General features: G+C 45.5%; 2 protein-coding genes across 7 annotated transcripts in view; one reads left to right on the top strand and one right to left on the bottom strand.

Moving 5' to 3' along the window:
* Positions 1-8,054, top strand: part of LOC146869532 (phosphoenolpyruvate carboxykinase [GTP], mitochondrial-like) — an 81,199-nt gene extending 73,145 nt beyond the window's left edge. For 2 of the 3 annotated variants that reach the window (XM_085603946.1, XM_085603961.1), the window contains exon 3: positions 2,534-2,780. In XM_085603946.1, the coding sequence (XP_085460072.1) occupies positions 2,534-2,765 (232 nt within the window). In that variant the 3' untranslated portion in view covers positions 2,766-2,780. Of the gene's footprint in view, positions 1-2,533 lie in introns of all 3 variants that reach the window. The other variant, XR_014961114.1, reaches the window with a different exon arrangement.
* Positions 8,055-16,602: 8,548 nt separating this feature from the next.
* LOC146869531 (vacuolar-sorting protein SNF8) overlaps positions 16,603-19,108 on the bottom strand; it is a 225,236-nt gene continuing 222,730 nt past the window's right edge. For all 4 annotated transcript variants that reach the window (XM_085603876.1, XM_085603925.1, XM_085603905.1 and 1 more), the window contains one exon: positions 16,603-18,857. In XM_085603876.1, coding sequence (XP_085460002.1) covers positions 18,720-18,857 — 138 coding nt within the window. In that variant the 3' untranslated portion in view covers positions 16,603-18,719. The remainder of the gene's footprint in view (positions 18,858-19,108) is intronic.

The following is a 19,108-nucleotide window of genomic DNA, read 5'->3' as shown; positions in this document are numbered from 1 at the left end:
CCTCCTGCCCGGGTCACTGTGATGAGGCCCCTTTCTCTCCCCTGTGTGAATATATCCTACTGCTGAGCACTGTGAGAAAGCATTCCAGGCACTTTAAGAGGCATCCCTCATCTTCCTTAGCATTGCATGTGCCACTCCAGGGCTCCATGGCACTTTTGAGATGATCTTATTCTCTTTTAGGCACTATGAAGATCACTCATCTCTCCATGGGCCCTATGAGAAGGTCCGCGTCCTTCAGGATACTGTGGGAATGTGTACTCTTCATACCTGGGCACTGTGAGAAGTTCCCTTTCTCCCAGATACCATGAAAAGGCTCCTTTTTATTCTCGCGGGCACCGTGAGAAGGCCCACTTAATATCCTGGAAATTCACCAGTTACCGTTTACTGAGCTAACTATAAATTGCGCCCTGCTTATGACCTCACATATTACGTCGCTGATGATTTGTCAAATTACATCACTGGTGACAGCAGGGATAAGACCATAGTCACATAAAGTTAATATACATTAGGGACCTGTTAAGCAACTGAGAAGATCAGGAGGCTGAGTAGACACACGGATATTGGATGCTCTATTTATGCAGATATCTCTTTTTACCAACATTTAGCCCTTTAAAAATACATCGTGGATTAAATAACTATGACGCAGACCTCTTCTCACATTTTTAACTCTCAGGTTCCATGCCTGCATTAACAGTTCAATGCTGATTTACTTCAGCCTGCTCTTTCTGAAAGGCTGTAAATCCAGCAGCTCATAGTTCAACAGAATGGTGTTCAGGCGTACCTCTCTTTTGCCTTGAATGCAAATTGCTAGCACTCTAGTTGTTCATTAGACCACTGTAGTGATGCTGCAGTTGATTACTTGGGAGTTAACCAGTGGCGGTTTCTAAACCAGGGCGTCGGGGCTCCGCCCCTTTACTTTAATCCCCCAGGGTCGGCCATTGTCAAAGTTAAAATACACACTTTATTTATTTATGCATTTTTATAAAGCGCGGACTTTACCCGAAGGTGTCAGAGCGCTGTACAATAGAACCAGTTACGTAACATGAGAGAAATGTTACAAAATAGAACGTACAAAAATAGCAGGACACAGAATCAAACACAGCAGGCAAGAGGAACACAATATCAAACACAGCAAGCAAGGAATGTAAAAAAAATAAATAAATATAACAAATTTACAATGAGAAAATCATAAGAGAAAACACTTTTTTTTCAAACATGGTTCATCAAATCTCAGCAGAAGGTCAGCGTTTTTCTCATGATAAAATCATTGTAGAACACACCACAAATCTTAAAATGAGTATGGTACACTCAACAGATTTATATTCGAACTAAAAGCTGTTATCGCCCTTTATATGTGCTCCTTTTTATGACCCTCAAAACCTGGCATTTACTACAATGTATTTCAAAAGGGAACATGCCCACATCATCCATAATGACTGCCACAACATCTTGTGGCCAGCCAGTCATAGGGAAGGGGCCTCTTTGGAGAGTCCCTCCCCCACATGCCTATTGGTGTCCGGTTGAACTCACCCTGCCTGCCTCTTATATGTTTTCTCATTTGTTTTCAGGATGCAGGGACCATGTTCCAGAGTCCTGTAATGGCTGCCATAGCTTATTGCTCAGGTTGTGGCCAGCCAGTCATAGGGAAGGGGCCTCTTTGGAGAGTCCCTCCCCCACATGCCTATTGGTGTCAGGTTGAACTCACCCTGCCTGCCTCTTATATGTTTTTTCATTTGTTTTCAGGATGCAGGGACCATGTTCCAGAGTCCTGTAATGGCTGCCATAGCTTATTGCTCAGGTTGTGGCCAGCCAGTCATAGGGAAGGGGCCTCTTTGGAGAGTCCCTCCCCCACATGCCTATTGGTGTCGGGTTGAACTCACCCTGCCTGCCTCTTATATGTTTTTTCATTTGTTTTCAGGATGCAGGGACCATGTTCCAGAGTCCTGTAATGGCTGCCATAGCTTATTGCTCAGGTTGTGGCCAGCCAGTCATAGGGAAGGGGCCTCTTTGGAGAGTCCCTCCCCCACATGCCTATTGGTGTCAGGTTGAACTCACCCTGCCTGCCTCTTATATGTTTTTTCATTTGTTTTCAGGATGCAGGGACCATGTTCCAGAGTCCTGTATTGGCTGCCATAGCTTATTGCTCAGGTTGTGGCCAGCCAGTCATAGGGAAGGGGCCTCTTTGGAGAGTCCCTCCCCCACATGCCTATTGGTGTCAGGTTGAACTCACCCTGCCTGCCTCTTATATGTTTTTTCATTTGTTTTCAGGATGCAGGGACCATGTTCCAGAGTCCTGTAATGGCTGCCATAGCTTATTGCTTAGGTTGTGGCCAGCCAATCAGGATTGAGTAGTCCTCTTTAAGGTGGCCATTCAGAGCCTATCTGGACACCTACCCTTGTAACACATAAGTAAACTGCTCTTCTGGTAGCCGACACACCACGTCCACTGTTCTTCATTTCTATTGGGGTTAAAGTCATTATTTGGGGAGTATCTTTTATATTAATCATGCCGGCATTGTTGCTCTTCTTGTAGCTGGCTGACCAGGACGGATCCTAAGGATGTGGCACGAGTGGAATCAAAGACTGTGATTGTGACTGAAAATCAGCGGGACACTGTGCCCATTCCTGTTGGTGGTGCCAAGGGTCAGCTGGGCAACTGGATGTCTCCTGAGGACTTTGAGCGGGCGGCTGCTGCACGGTTCCCAGGGTGCATGAAGGGTAAGTTGGATGTGAGAGGAACCTACTTTTTTCCCCCTGCTTTCTGACAGCTGTCTATTTTTGGTTGCAAGTTTCCCTTCCCTCATTCTAAAAGTGCTCTTTCGATCCTTCCCCTATTAGAATGCCCTCTCCATCCCTTATTCTAACACTCTTTCTCTTACCCCTTGTCTTCATGCCTTTCTTTCTATCTCACGCCATTGGAAAATGGATGTTTGAATCCTTCATAACTTTCCCCTTTTGACTAATCTCTACCAAAGTTGGCAATGACAATAATTTAGAATACATCTAAGTGCGCGACAACTTTCATGCAGATTAGTCAAAAAATTCAGAAGTTTCAAAGGGGGGCGGGGGGGGCAAAATCATTTTTCACTCGTGCTGTTGACTTAGCGCAGGGTCAGTTGGATCGCCAGGTGGAAGCACCATCTCAACCTGTGAGTTTCAGACCACATTTGTTTTATGGTATAGCCACTTTTTGAAATATTAGTCCACCTCAACTTCCTTCTAACACCAATTTGTTTAGAGGATAATATATATATATTGAGTGGAAAACAGCCAAAGGTTAAATTCAAGTTATAGTTAGCCTTGGTAATAAGACCTTTAAAATGTGTTTTAAAAAACACCTCTGAAATTCATTGAAAACATCACATTTAAAGTGCAGTTATGATTCCAAAACCTAAACAAAAATTACTGAAAACGGCCAGTTATGGTTAGGTGAACTAACTTACAAAAATTATGCACTGGTAACCATAGCTTTACTTTTTTACCTTTTGGTTTTTCAGTGAATTTCAGTTTTTTTAAATCGTCTGAAACTGCTCCTTGCCCCCAATCTTCTATTGACAGCCAATCCCTGCTGCAGACGCCCTGCTCAGTGAGGGCTGGCACATAGGGCTAAGGCCTGGCATGTGGCCAAACCCACTATGGGAAGCCAATTCCTGCTTCACATGGGGCCTTCGACAGTACCTCTGGGGGGGGTGGGGGTAGCACTGGCCACAGACATGGCTTGGGATCATGGTCTGGCTGTTTGCTAGTTCCTTCGCCAACCTACTGCAGGCTGCCAACCGCGGCCTTCAGCCTGTGCATCATTGTTGACCGCAGGGCCTATTGCCAAACCTCGTGTGTGACCACCTCCAGCTGCATCATTCATTTTTCTTTTTTTCATTTGAGGATTTTGCAAACCTTTGGACTCTGGGAGGCTCTAGAATTCACAAATCCAGCACATGATTTCTGAGTCTCACCTTTGGGGGCCCTCACGTGCTTTAGGGTAGCTTCACCCTGTTCCCGTATGTATTTTTTTTTTCTTTGTTTGGTGCTCCGTGTTGGGTAATAGCAGCCACAACACAATAATAATAATTCTTCTTTTTATTCTTCTTCTTTTACTCCTTCTTTTTCTTTCTCTCTCTCTCTCTCTCTCTCTCTCTCTCTCTCTCTCTCTCTCTCTCTCTCCCCCCTCTCTCCCCCCTCTCTCTCTCTCTCTCTCTCCCCCCTCTCTCTCTCTCTCTCTCCCCCCTCTCTCTCCCCTCTCTCTCTCTCTCTCTTCTCCCCCCCCCGCCCATGGATTTCTGAATGCGTGGAGGGTTTGTAAATTAATGATTGATATCTCTAAAATTTTACCTCTTCAAGTCTAGACTGGAACACTTTTTAAACTCTAATTTCTCAAACTACTGACCGGGTTTACACCACACTAAACAAATGCACTTACTCCCTTGAGTAAAGTTCCATTTGCATGGCAAGTTTGGTGTAATTCTGTTTATCCGTGTGTCCTGTACCTAGGGGAGTTAAAATTACAAATATCAGTTTTAGTTTTGGCCCTCAATAAACAGATCTGCACCCAGTTTGTCATAAAGAACCAAAGTGGAATCCATTTAAGCCCAGATTTGTTGACTGATGTCAGATTCATTAAGAAAGCAAAACATGCCTTTAACCGGAAACCCTGACCTAATCCGAACTACAGGCACTAACCTCTATAACATATGGACACACCACTGAAGTACCCGAACTCCATGTACTCCAGGCACCACAAGTCACCAAGGAGTATCACGGTGACAGTGGGATTCCAGAGTCCCTTGCTGTAGTATCTCAGTAACGCGTATGATCTGCCATTTCACTCCTTAAATTCAGACCGTTTAAATAAAGAAAAGGATGCAAGCTTTATGGGCGCCGCCATTGTATAGTTCTGACCACTCTCTAATGGAGAACATACGAGGTCCACCCATTTTCTAACATAAAAAGCTGCAGCAGAAGGACAGCCACAGGGGTTTGTTGTGTAGCTCTGAGCTGTCTGCGAAATCCATGATCAGATCTTAAAGAACTTGCGGGACTGCCGTAGGGGCTGGGGAGACTGTCAGTGTCTATACGTCATTGCCCTGGAGTAGAATTGGAATTTTCTAAATTCTTGCAGGAAACGGTTTGGCAGGGGCCAAATATCCCAGTGTGTGCGCTGTGGCCCTACTTTCCTTGAAACGTTCCAAGGCAGAAATTGCCTTTTCGCTTAACCGGTGCGACACATCAAGAGGCATATACATGAGAGAAGCCTGTACGTCTCCCAAAAACTCTGTGGAGTGCATCCATGCATAGTGGCGAGCTGCGCTTAAAAAAGTGCCAGGGCCCTCATCAGGAGGGCACCACAGTTTGTACAGCCCATTGCCACTGCCAGCGTTGCCAATGACATTTCCTACACAACTATTAACCATCGCACTGCTAAAGTGTGACAATTCAGATTGTTCGAGGCTCCCAAAGATATAAGAATGGCTTGGGCGGCAGGAATTAGCTGTTTTTAATGTATATTGCATTTATAAACAACTGTTGTTCTGCTCATCTCTAAATTACATAACTGTGGCAGCTGCCATTAGTGCTGGTGTTGAAAATGAAATGCAGGTGCCAAGCACCGGAAACCTCTGGCTCAAATTCACCACTGGTGGCGAAGCACCTCACTGGTGCCAACAGGCCTTCTCAGACAATCAATAGTATCAAGGCCAGCAAGAATCACGTATTCGGCTGCATCTTGCCCATTTGAATTAACTGAGTTATTTGTTTTAATGCGTTTATAAACAACCGGTCACAATGCTGATCTAAATACCCCTGTTAGGTGTCACTACAGATGACAATGCATACCGTTCTATTCTGTAAGTTGAATAGTGAACAGAGAAAGTGCTGGACTCTCCCGATATTGAGGTACTGTGCTTTTAGACTGTCGACCTGCTCTTATATTTTTAATGGCCTTACCCACTGTTTATATATGCTACATTATGATGAGGTTTTTAAAGATTGTGATTAGATGTAGAAAGTCCCTCATAATTTGAATATTCTATTGTGTTGTAAAAGTGCCTCGAGTTTTTATCTATGACATATATACTGATTTTAACTTTTTAACAATATGTTTTGTGTTAAAATGAAGAAAGGTGCGCAAGCATGTCTTGTAAGTAAAGGTAGTAGATTTATTCCTTAAGTTACATCACAGGTTCTAGGTTACAGGAAGATGTTCTGATCCATAAAAGTGCCCCACCAGGAGCAACCTCCTCGCTGCTCAGCCCTTCCACACCAACTGACTCTCACTTAAATCCAAACCCACTGAACATTCTATATGACCTCATCATAGGCTGAGCAGCAAGGCAGAGAACCACTGTAGGGAGAGTGCATTGGGTAATTAGTACATCACAACACATCTCCCCCCCATATAATGATCGAAAATATTCAAAATGTGTTAAGGTGATAAAACACACATCTCAGCAAAGGAGGATGCATTAACAACAAAATAATTATACATCACCCCCCCTGCTATAATGATGATAGACAACAAAGAATGCAAGATAAAGAGTTACATTCCTAAAAACAGAGGATGCTATCCTCCATAACTCACACAACAAACAGCGGGTGCAATACCACCACACCACACGGAGTACCCACTGCACCACAAACTAAAGCACAAGACTGCAGCAGAACAAGGATCTACAACCTTCAACTGCACAAACCAACGGCAGGACAGGTCTACCTCAAAGAAGAGGAATAAGACACCACCCATACCAAAACATGGAAATTGTGATCCCAAGACGCTCTAAAAACAAATATGGGTATCTATAAACCCAAAGTAAATCCAGGGTATCTTTAAACCCAAAGTAAATCCAGGGTAACTTTAAACCCAAAACACACTCAAGACACTCTATGAGTATTTTTTTTAGACCCAAGACAAATCCAGGGTTTCTTTTAAACCCAAGCAAATCCAGAGTTTCTTAAACCGGAAGCAAATCCAGGGTTTCTTAAACCCAAACAAATCCAGGGTATTCTTAACCCAAAAACACTCTCGAACACTCTATGGGTGTTTTTAAATCCAGGGTATCTTTAAATCCAAAGTAAATCCAGGGTATCTTTAACCCAAACAAATCCAGGGTTTCTTTTAAACCCAAGCAAATCCAGAGTTTCTTAAACCCAAAGCAAATCCAGGGTTTCTTAAACCCAAACAAATCCAGGGTTTCTTAAACCCAAACAAATCCAGGGCATTCTTAACCCAAAAACACTCTCGAACAATCTATGGGTATTTTTAAACCCAAAACAAAGCAAAATCCAGGGTAACCAAAAACCAGTGAATTACAGCCAACACCCACAGGCCACAGCCTCCACACAACAGAGAACACACCTCCTAACAAACCCAAAACTGGGGTACTCACCGCCCCAAACCCTGCACTCACCACACCACACCCTACACATAGAAAGGACACAAGAACTCCCTAAAAACAAAAGTCACTACTCTGCAACCACCCCCACAAAACAGTATTACAGTACTAAAATGAACACAAAAAGAAACTCTCTTACTCCGGTGAGCGATCACTCACCCGAAATTTCCCAGTCATGAAGTCGTTGTTAATGGCACACCATCTGCTAGCAAAGTCCAGTGTCCAGGTTTTGCAGCAACGAAGACACGAACTCCACACCATACGTTGAAACAGACCACTGCTGTGCTTATATGTAAAGTATTGCAGCAAAAATCACGAGAGGAACGATAATGATGAGGCGTCGTTCGCGGTCCACCAGAACTTGAAATAACTTTATTGAGAACTGCAGTGCGAGACTTCCCTGACGTTCTGGCACACCATATGGCTGCATCCTCCAACCAAAAGATGGCGGTACGGCAGTGATGCTGAGCCGGATGGCTCACAGCATCAGCGTGCTTCCAAACATACCAGGCAGCAATACGCTTCAAGGATGAGAAAACGTCACAGAGGAGGAGGCATCGCCGGACGACTGAATGTAGGTAAGTCAGCACAGTTTAAGTATTCGGAGGTATCAGATCTCTTCTTATTTCAGGCATAGAATATCGCGTTGTCCCCTGAGTCCATCTAGTTTTTTTTCCCGATCTTTATTGCGATGCTAAACAGCATGGTTGGCGGCAAACAAACAGGAACCACCAGAGAGAAGGAAGATGTGGCCGCCCACCATAAGATGGCGGCACGCAGCGCACGTCGTGCCGGAAGGTTCACGGCACATCAGTGCATGCGGCATTCAAAGGCAGGCAAAGACTGTGAAAAGTCCATGACGACAAAGAGGATCCCACAAAGGAACTTCAGGTAAGGTTACGCGCGCTCAGTATGTGACTTGCGACTCCGTGTTTTGAACCATAACACGGCAGTTGACCATCGCCATAGTATGGATGTACAGGTCCTTAGTACATAATACACGCCTAGATTGGCACCAGGATACAACTGCTGATCGTTACCTCATTAAAGACACTAGTGCACTCCAACTGTTACTGCTGTGAAAGTTCAGCCAAACACTCCTCGTGGTTCGACCCACGCCCCCGACTGCTGAATACCTTCCAGTCAAGATCACGCACTGTCAACACCACGGCAAAAGTTCATAACATCTTTGTATGGCAAGCTTTAAAAACACACGCTGACGGTACACTGCACATCCACATTAAAGTCAAAGCTATTCAATGTTTCAGGATGACTTCAGATCGTTGTCACGCAGGTCAAACATCAGGTGATACTCTATATCTTCTACTCTAGAAGCATGTGGACTCACCTGAGTCAAGCAGATTTCAAACAAATAGAGTCCAACAAGAACAGATTATCCAAGGCAGGGTAACAGCAGGCTCCACAGAAATAAGAGCTGACGGTTCACAGGTGGTGAGGAATATCAGGGACTTACGTTAGTCTAGTTACTCTTATGGGGAACACTCACCCAAGTTCAGCAAGCACTGGCTCATCCACGATGGGGCTGACTGATCTTTTGGTCACTGGTGGGGCTTCTGGACTGCCAGCTTGCTTCTTTTAACTGCGCTTCTTCAGCTTCTTAGGTATACAAGTCCATTAAAGTTAGCTCACGTAGGTTCTTTAAAATCATCGCCAGTGTTAAAACGAAGAAAGGTGCGCAAGCATGTCTTGTAAGTAAAGGTAGTAGATTTATTCCTTAAGTTACATCACAGGTTCTAGGTTACAGGAAGATGTTCTGATCCATAAAAGTGCCCCACCAGGAGCTGCCTCCTCGCTGCTCAGCCCTTCCACACCAACTGATTCTCCCTTCAAACCAAACCCACTGAACATTCTATATGACCTCATCATAGGCTGAGCAGCAAGGCAGAGAACCACTGTAGGGAGGGTGCATTGGGTAATTAGTACATCACAACATTTTGTACATGCTTTTATGGTTTTCTATGAAGAAATTGAATAAGCTCATTTTGACCCTTGACTGAGCGGTGATGTCCTCGGGTCTTCCGGGGCCGCAGGTGAGATCTTGCTGTCCATGTCCCAAAGGGCAGGAGTATATTGACCCCGCTGTAACTTTAGGAAGGGGTAACAATTCTCTTGAACACTGGATTTTGTTTCAGTAGCAGAGCTCCGAAACTACATTCAAAGGCGTGGAAAGAAGGGAACTGACGTCAGCGTAAACTGGTGGCATTTATATGCACATATGCTCACTTTCGGGGCGGTACAGAGCCAGCACTGAGCCATGTGACAAAATGCAACAACAAGCAGCTGTTCCACACGGCAGCACAGCATAAGTATGTATCTCGATTTTTCCTGCTCTTTCCTATATCAAACTACTATTTCTTTAAGCTTTGATGTGACCAACTTAATCTCCAGTGGCCACCACAAGCATGTTAATTCAATAACCACACCACGTTATTTCACGAATAATAGCTGAATAGGTGTAAAAATTCTTTGCCACGCACTATTAGTTATTCAATTTGAGTAAATACAAAAAGTAATAGAAATTGACTAGTAAAAAAAAAAAATATCCCAATTCAGGTCAAAGACCTTCTAAAACAGTACTGATGGAAAACGGGGGACTTTATTGCGCGCCAGCTGAATGATTCTGGAAAAACGGCAAAACTAAAGCTAAAGGACCATGATGAAGTGGAGTCTTCAACAAGTTTAAATAGTGAGCATAACTGCTACAAAAGATCATATGGAATCTACAGAACTCAGAGACCAGAGCCAATCTCTACTCGTCCTCTTTACCAAGTCCTGATATCTTTTTAGAAGAATCGAAAATATGCAATGAAATAGGATGGCAGATTGAGACTATACTGGTCAGTCACAGTAACTTCTTCACGGATACACATACTACTGATCTGTGACATTGACCTACTGGCACTGGACCTCACTTAAGAGCTCTCTCTGTACTCTCTGCTCGGTTATTATTTCATGCCATTTATCAGACCTTCTAATACAGTTTAGCAGAGTTCTCAATGGTATCTTATATTTTCTGAGATCAAGCTAATACATTTCAGCTCTCTGTACAGTTCTATTCTAGTTTGTTTTCCCTTACATTTACGAGACAAACATACATTTTGAATACCTGCAACCCAGCCAGTGCTTGTAATGAGCTGTGAAAACTGCTTTCAGAGCTGAAACAATGACTGGCTGAGGGGGCTGTTTGTTTCCCCTTGCAGGAAGACCAGCTTAGGTAGACCTAGGAACTTCATTAACTTGTAAAGCGTCTGTTTCCGTGAGGCTCTGTGAAGACGTTTTTTATCCCCCGCACCCTGTTTCTCTCTCCTGCAAACAGACGTTGTATGCAGCCAATATTGGCCCCTCAAGGATCGTATTCCCCTCCCCTCCCGCCTACTCTCCCCTTGGATAAGCTGGGTAGTCACACACACTTGGTTGCATTGTTTAAGCCATTAAATGTTATAATGTATTGTGTTTTACCACTTATGATTGTGAATGCAAGCACAATAGTTTAAATGCAGAAACAATAATAGACAAAGATTGAAATGTTTAACACTGGCACTGATGTACCGTTGGAGTTATAAGTTTATACTAGTATTGACCGATACCACATTTGCAATATTTGTTACTGAACCTGCTGTGGCTCATTATACTAATAAAGATTTATTGCACACTAAAAAATGTAAGGTAAGACTCAGGGAAGGCAAACTTTGTTCACCCACCCAGGCAGGCTATAAATCCAGTGGGAGAAAGGCTACCTCCAATACCAGTTTTGAGTAACTACAAAGAAGGGGGAACATCCTCATTTCTCTGGGCCTATCTCTGGGCAGGCCACAGGCTCTGTACAAGGGAGAAAGTGTTTCCCTATCTTGGATTTTAGGAATAAGGTGTATGTGTGGGATTGTTTGCAGTAGGGCAAAAAAGTGGAAAGGCTTGCACCTGGTAACATGTACCCCACTAACTAGTGCCAATAATAAATGCAGCACCCAAAGGAATCCTCTCCAGAACTCTGGACCTGTGACAGAACACATGTTGTTTGAGACATGCGAGGAGACCTGAAGGGCTGAACCTACTCCCACTTGTACTCAGGACAAAGAAGTGGATGCCACGGTCAGCTGGCCCTCTTGCGTGGCTACAGGGACACAACAAGCCACAAGGGGCCTTTTTCCTGGAATGACCAGTTGTTACTGGAAGAGGACTGGACCCTGCTAATGGGCTTTGCTGGTGTAAGTTATAACCCCTAGGTGCTGTCCAGGATGTCCTTCGACCTTTGTCTATAACTATCCAGACCTCCAGAGGACCGGAACCAAGCACCCAAGTCAATCTGCCCAAAGCACAACCTCACGGCTTTACCCGCTGGAGGATTCTGAGTTCCAAAAGACCAAGTATGAACTTTCCTGGGTGCCAAATTTGAACTTTCTAGTATACTGTCTGCAACCATGCCCAACTGAAGTATTTGGACTTTCATTTCAGAGACTAAGGCATCAAGTAAAAGATTTGACCGAGATGAACCTTCCAGGTGTATCTGACAAGCGAACCTGCAAACAGTGATTAATGATTGACTTTGTTAACTCTTTATCTCATTAATCTTTACAAACTCATATCTGTGGGTCCCCTGTTTTATTTGTTGTTATTTTGATGTCATTTTCTTGTGTTTTTTACTTTCCCTACTTTTTTGCTACTTCTAAATGCTTTTCGCATTTCAGCTAAACTTGTCCGCTGTGTGTCATAGCATTCACGGGTTAAGCTCAGATTTAAATTACTGACACCTTTGCCTGGGCTGCACAAGTTAATGACTTAATTTGTTTTAGTGGACCACTATCCACTCCAATTAACAATTCACTTTGTTGGGGCATGGCCAGCAACATGTCCGGCTGGTTGCATCTGCCGGAGCTCCGGCGGCCCAAATGATATCCTGATAAGAATCCTGCCCTTCCGCACGCCACAAAGGTGAAATTGAGGACGGCAGCGAAGGGTGGTGATGTGTGCTAGTGGTCCGTACGGTGTTGTGGGGCATCCAACGACAAAAAGAAGGTGAAGAAACGGAGGTGTGGGGAGTCTTGCTCAAGATGGCGGACGGAGCGCACTGAGTTAGAGGCGCAGGTCCGCTAAAGAAGTACACGGCAACAGCTGACCTCCTGTTCCCCGACCGGAGCCCGAGAGACCCCAAGACTTGCTCCGAAGGTGGCCAGAGAGAAAGAGCGTGGGTCCACGCTCTAGACAGGGGAGCGAAAGGAGAAGGCCTGAACTCGTGCGCAGATGTGAGGGACTGCGCACAGAAGTGCAAGAGAGAGTGAGGCAGCGCAGTTTGGGCCCAGCATGGGTTTTCCCTCACTGGGGGATGTGGACCACGCATGGGCCAACACGGGGATTCTGCGAGGGCATTAGTGGCTGTGGCCGACCTCTAGAACTGTCCCCGGGGCCGAGAGCAGAGCCTGGTGGAAGACGTGAGGAGGAGGGGCGCCGCAGAGACTGTGCCTCGATGCTTGGACTGCTCCATTCTCCTGCCTCAGACCCCTGAGAGAGGTGGGGTGCCTACGCCTGTGGAGGGGGGCCCAACAACATCGTGTGCCTCTGGACAGCGGCGACCCTGTCTGTAAGAGCGGGCCGCAGTGTGTTTTTAGGTCAGCTTTCTAGTTGTTGCACATAGGGGCTAAAAGGCCCGCTGGCACGCCTGGGCAGCGTGAGAGTTACAAGGGCTGATTGTTTTCAAACTAGGATCCAAACGATCTATGATGACCTTCGGAATAACAGGCAGGTAAATGACAAGGGTCAAACTACCTTAATAGAGGACGAGACGCAGCATTGTCAGTTCAACACGTTCAGCATACTGTCACCCACTGAAGTAAATAAACTCCTGCTATCTACTAAGTCAGGATCTCCGAGGGATCCGTGTCCACCTACTGTCATGCATATGGTGTCTGGCGCTATTAGCAGACACTTAACTCCCACCTTAAATCAAGTGATAGATTCAGGGATTTATCCGCCAGTCTGGAAAAAAGCCTGCATCAGACCAATTCTCAAAAAGCCCCAGCTTGATCCACAGGAGGCTAACAATTATCGACCTATTTCTTGTCTGTCAATTGCAGCCAAAATCCTTTAGAGGTCAATAAATCAGGAGCTGTCGACCTATTTAGACATTAAAAACCTGCTGGATCCAAGTCAGCATGGATTTCGGTCAGGTCATTCGACCGAGACTGCGTTAGTCATGGCAACAGAAGATATTCGGAGACAGGTGGATGGGGGGGGGTAGAGCAATCCTCATCCTCCTTGACCCCATCTTAAATCAAGTGATAGATTCAGGGATTTATCCGCCAGTCTGGAAAAAAGCCTGCATCAGACCAATTCTCAAAAAGCCCCAGCTTGAGCCACAGGAGGCTAAGAATTATCGAGCTATTTCTTGTCTGCCGATTGCAGCCAAAATCCTTGAGAGGTCAATAAATCAGGAGCTGTCGACCTATTTAGACATTAAAAACCTGCTGGATCCAAGTCAGCATGGATTTCGGTCAGGTCATTCGACCGAGACTGCATTAGTCATGGCAACAGAAGATATTCGGAGACAGGTGGATGGGGGGGGGGTGAGGGGTGGGGGGGAGAGGGGGGAGGAGGATCCTCATCCTCCTTGACCTATCGGCAGCATTTGACACCGTGAATCACACGGTGTTAGTGCCGCGGCTGAAGGCGGTGGGGAATGGGGAGGCGGCTCTGTCCCTCCTATCATCTTTTTTAGAGGACAGGGAACAGACTTTGTACTGGGAAAATGTACAGTCTGAAACATTCCTTCTGCCTTGCGGAGTCCCACAGGGATCAGCACTGTCTCCTACTCTGTTCAACATCTATGTCACCCCTCTCGCCAGTCTAATTAGACAGCATGGGTTCTTATTTGTGTCTTACGCAGACGACACACAGATTATCATCTCTGTATCACATCAGGCGGCGTCTGCTGCTGCGAGTTTCCATGCATGTCTGACTCACATCATGAGCTGGATGAGCAACAATTATCTGAAAATAAACACGGATAAGACGGAGGTGATGGGAGTTTGGGGGCGGTCCGTCCCTGTGGGACCCCACCTGGTGGCCGATAGAGGCTGGCATATGTCCAACACCATCCTCTAAAGTCAAGAACTTGGGGATCATAGTTGATGAGCAACTGGACTTTTCGGCCCAGATTAATCGTAACCTTCACTTGTTTCTATATTCTGAAGTTACTCAGGAAGGTGTTTCCTTTTATTCCGCAGGAGTTAAGGAAAACAGTGGTAGTGGCCTTAGTTTTATCCCGTCTAGACTACTGTAATGCTCTATATATAGGTATTGCCAAGGCACAGAAGACTAAATTACAGTCCATACAAAATGCTACTGCGCGGCTACTATTGAACATTCCTAAAGGTCACTTCACACCTGATGCCATTAAGTCACTGCATTGGCTTCCAATACAGCAACGTCTAGAATTCAAGGCCTTATGTCTGGTTCATAAGACACTTTATGGCGGAGGGGCTGCTGACCTTCGAAACAATTTCCACTGGTACATTCCCACTAGAATTCTTAGATCAGCTAATTCCGGTCTCATCTGTGCCAAGGAAGTTCGTAAAGCCAGATGGGGTGGTAAGAGTTTATCTCACTGTGTGGTTAGGTTGTGGAACCAACTAGCTATCACAGTGAGACTCCAATCAAACAGGACACTGTGTAGGAAGCTAATAAAAACATGGCTGATCCCCAGGGCTTAAGGTGTCGGTTCTGCGGACACTGGTCCTCTCACTCTTTCCCCCTAGCGCCAAGACGCCTCGGCATTCGTGCGCTCTACAAATGTCAATCCTATCCTATCCTATTCCTATCCAATAGAAAGTTGTGATGCGGCGATTCCGTGGACGAAAATCAATATACCACCTTCTTCGAGACTCTTAGTTATTGACAACAATCATCTATAAGAAATGTACATAAAACATAACTACAAATCACATGTATCTCAATGACATATTTACATATACAGAGTTCAGTGAACTACGTCACCACTCTCACAAGTGTATGAAATAGGATCGGAGGTATCCCACGACGCGGAAAACAGGGCGCGAAGAAACAACCTGCGCTGTATTGGGTTCCTGGAAGGAGCGGAGGGCACAGATCCAGTGACCTTCCTGATGTCGTGGCTGCGTGATTCTCTACCCAAGGGGGGATTCTCGTCCTGCTTCTCAATTGAACGAGCCCACAGGATGCCTGGCATGCGACCACCCCTCGGGGCCCCCACGCGACCACTGATTGCGAGGTTTCTAAACTATCAAGACAGATACGTAATTCTGAGAGACTCGCGACGAATTGGGAAACATAAGCATGCAAACAGCAAGATAATGATCTTCCCCGACTACTCAAGAGAGGTTCAAAAGATGCAGAGGGCATTTGACTCAGTGAAGGTGAAATTGAGAGCCATGCAGGTCCAGGACATGCTGCTTTTTCCCACCAAGCTGAAGGTCATCTTTCAGGGCAACTACCAGTTCTTCCAAACCCTGGAGGAAGTGTGGGCCTGGATAGAGGAGCGCCCCATGCCGAGACGTACGACGACAGCCAGTGGCTCACAGGCCAGGGATGCACTGTCAAGGTCAGACCCAAAACCGCCAACACTAAAAAAGAGGTGCCTGCATTCAAAAGGACGCAGAAGCCCTACAGAGACCCCACTGAGAAGAGTCCCAGTGGGGTTGAAGCAGCAGATGGAATCAGACTCTGATGAAGAGACAGTCCACACTAGGAAAACGCCTCCCAAGGAACAAGAAAGCGCTAACACGGAGCCCTCGAACAAAGAGTACCAAACAGACACGGAAAGTGATCACCCGCTGCTAAGGAACATTAATAGTATGGAAAATCAAGACACCGAGACAAGACAACCGGAATACACACTTCAGCAACAAGAAGAGAATGGCAAGGAAGGCTGAAATACGGGCCAGAGGGAAGCCGGATGGCGGAACTGCGACAAAACTTCACGCAGGAATCCCAGAGCTTAGTATCACTGAGCGAAACTAACTACTACTAGATTATATCCTTTGTTAAACTGAACATTGTTGGGAGGGTATAGGGAAGGGGTGGGGCTACAGACCTCTCAAGCTGAACTTACGCCAAGCTGTCATGTTGACTATTGAGGAGAGGCGTAGGGAGTGGGAGAGAGTGGGGGAGAAAGGGGTCAAAAACGTCATAGTTTAGGTGTTAGACAGATTTCACGCATAGCCAGGTACAGAGGTGTAGATTTTTTATTTAATTTTTTTTGCAGAGTTTTATATAGCGTGAACTTGACCCGAATCCAGTCAGGTATCAGAGCGCTTTACATAGCACTAGTTACGTTACATGAGGACACACATTCATTTTTTGTTAGGCACGGGGAGATTAAGTGATTTTGCCCAGAATCACAGGATGTTCAGCGTCATTACAGAGACTCGAACCCAGTTCCCCAGGTCCGAGGTCGAGCGCCCAAGCCGTTAGGCCAACTCCTCTCCCCAGCAGGGGAAACCATACAGAGGGAGATAGACAGCTGGGCCTACCCAAGATTATCAGGATAGACAAGACAATATGCATGCAAACCGAGGCACTACATACACTGCGCTGACAAGGAACGTCAAAGTACTGGAAAATAAGATTAAGAGAGGACTAGTTGCAAAACACATTAATAAGTTAAAGGCGGACATTGTTTTCCTACAAGAAACCCACTGTGCTTTCATAGGGAAGGGGACGTACACAACGCTAGCTCATGCAGGATTTTCACAAGGGGCGTGAGGAGTTGCCATACTCATTAGGAAAACCCCTTCATTCCACACATCAAAAAACTCACACTAATTAGTGTCTATGCCCCGCCGCAACTACAACCTCAAACTCTAGAAGCACCCTAGACGCACTCGCCAGGATCCTCCTGGAATCTGGCTCATCCACACTAATTGTTGGAGGGGGCTTCAATGATGTGATGGACCCATACCTCGATTGGACACGAGTGGCGGCGGGGACCCGGGTTCCTACTCCACTGGCAGATTTTGCAAAATCAATGGACTCACAGATCTTTGGCGGCAGCAGCATCCTACAGATCGCACGTTCACTTACTGTTCAGGGGCGCATAGGGTCTTCTCGAGACTAGATTATTTTCTCGTGCCAGCGGGTGACATACAAAGAGTGGACAGAGTGGAATACCTTGCAAGGGGGATCTTAGACCATTCACCGCTGTGGCTGGCGGTGGGAGGTAAAGAGGACAGACAGCGAGCTGACTGGAGACTAGATGCCTGGGAACTCCGGGATACAAATACAAAAAGAACTGTGAGTCTGTCGGGCTAGGTGACCTTTATACAGCTACACCATCATTACTAAACGAAGAATGTGTTTCTACCAAAATATCTCTCTGGATATGTGCATGCATTTAAGATCTGAGAATGCATCAAAGGTTCCCATCACCCACATACAGTGGCTTGCTTCATCATTTGGGAGACCAGGGACTTATCTGAGGACCGGATGCCGCCAAGTTGTCATGGGGCAGGGTTCCGAGTTCGTCCCGGATGCACCTATGGCGAGGTTATTCCAATGAGAAGACCACTCTAGAGATTTGTGTGGGATGATGTATGCAGTGCAATTGGGGTGAATGTGATATAATAAAATTGGGAACAAGGCACAAAAATCATTTATTAAAGTGCTACCTTGGTACCAAATTAAAACAGTGCTTTTGGCAGTTTTAACAAATAACTGCGATGGAAGTGGTCGACATGTTTCAGCCCTGGGTGGATGTACCCTAGCTTTCGTCAGGACCGTTATAAGCTACTGCATAATGATTGTGAAAAAAAGGTAAATCATACGACCTGCACCTGGGATAGGTGTGGAAGAAATTACCTATACAGGTAGAAATAAACATAATAAGACTTAGTGTATCAGAGGTGAAAACCTTGTACATAATAGATCACACAATGCATAAAGTTTGTTATTCAATTTAGCCAAATACATATTAGTAAGAACACCCCTTCAAAACAATAGAGGTACTGCAAATTTCCACTTACCCAAATGAATCTGGGTATTCGCCTCGCCTCACCTGGCACTTGCTCAGGCGTCGGGAGGCACCGCTCTAAGGCTACAAAGACGTTTCTGTGACAACATGTTAATAAAGTGTACATAAACGAAAACCTTTGCTGTGTGTTTGATTTGCTAGTATCTGGGCACATGTCTTTTTATGCAGTCTTTGGCTTGTAGCCTGTTACTTCACAACAAAAACACCCTGTAGATTAAACCAGGGAGGCAGGACAATGTTCCCACACACCCTCCTTGACAAGTTCTCGCTTATGTGTTTCTGATGTGGTTATATTCAGACACGGTTTTGCATCCAACTCAGGGAATGGCTTCTTTAGCTTCCTCTGGAGTTATTTCTTGGCTGTAGAGGTCTGCAAATAACGCTGGGAACCAGTAATGGGACCCTCCTGGTGCTTGCAAATCCAACCAGGCCAGGCCTTCCTTCAGTAAATGTTCCTGTCGGAAGAGGGAAAGAGATATTTAGCGTCTGAAAACCGAGGGCACCTATGAAAACACCTAGGACTTAAACATGTTTGAACTGTAACAAGCGCACCTGTGTGAACATATTTTCTTTAGTTGCTTTTTATTATTTATTTTAAAGCTATAGTGGGATTGCCACTGTGCCCAGTGGCTTTTAAGCTATGTCGCACACAGCCATCCAGATTGAGTTAAATGCTCACTGCTAATTTCTGCAGTAATCTTAAAGT

The sequence above is a fragment of the Triturus cristatus genome, chromosome 1_1 (assembly GCF_964204655.1).
Source record: "Triturus cristatus chromosome 1_1, aTriCri1.1, whole genome shotgun sequence".
NCBI classification, from domain to species: Eukaryota; Metazoa; Chordata; class Amphibia; order Caudata; family Salamandridae; genus Triturus; species Triturus cristatus.
Note: the sequence above shows the minus strand (reverse complement) of the source record. Positions and strands in the feature narration are given on the sequence as shown.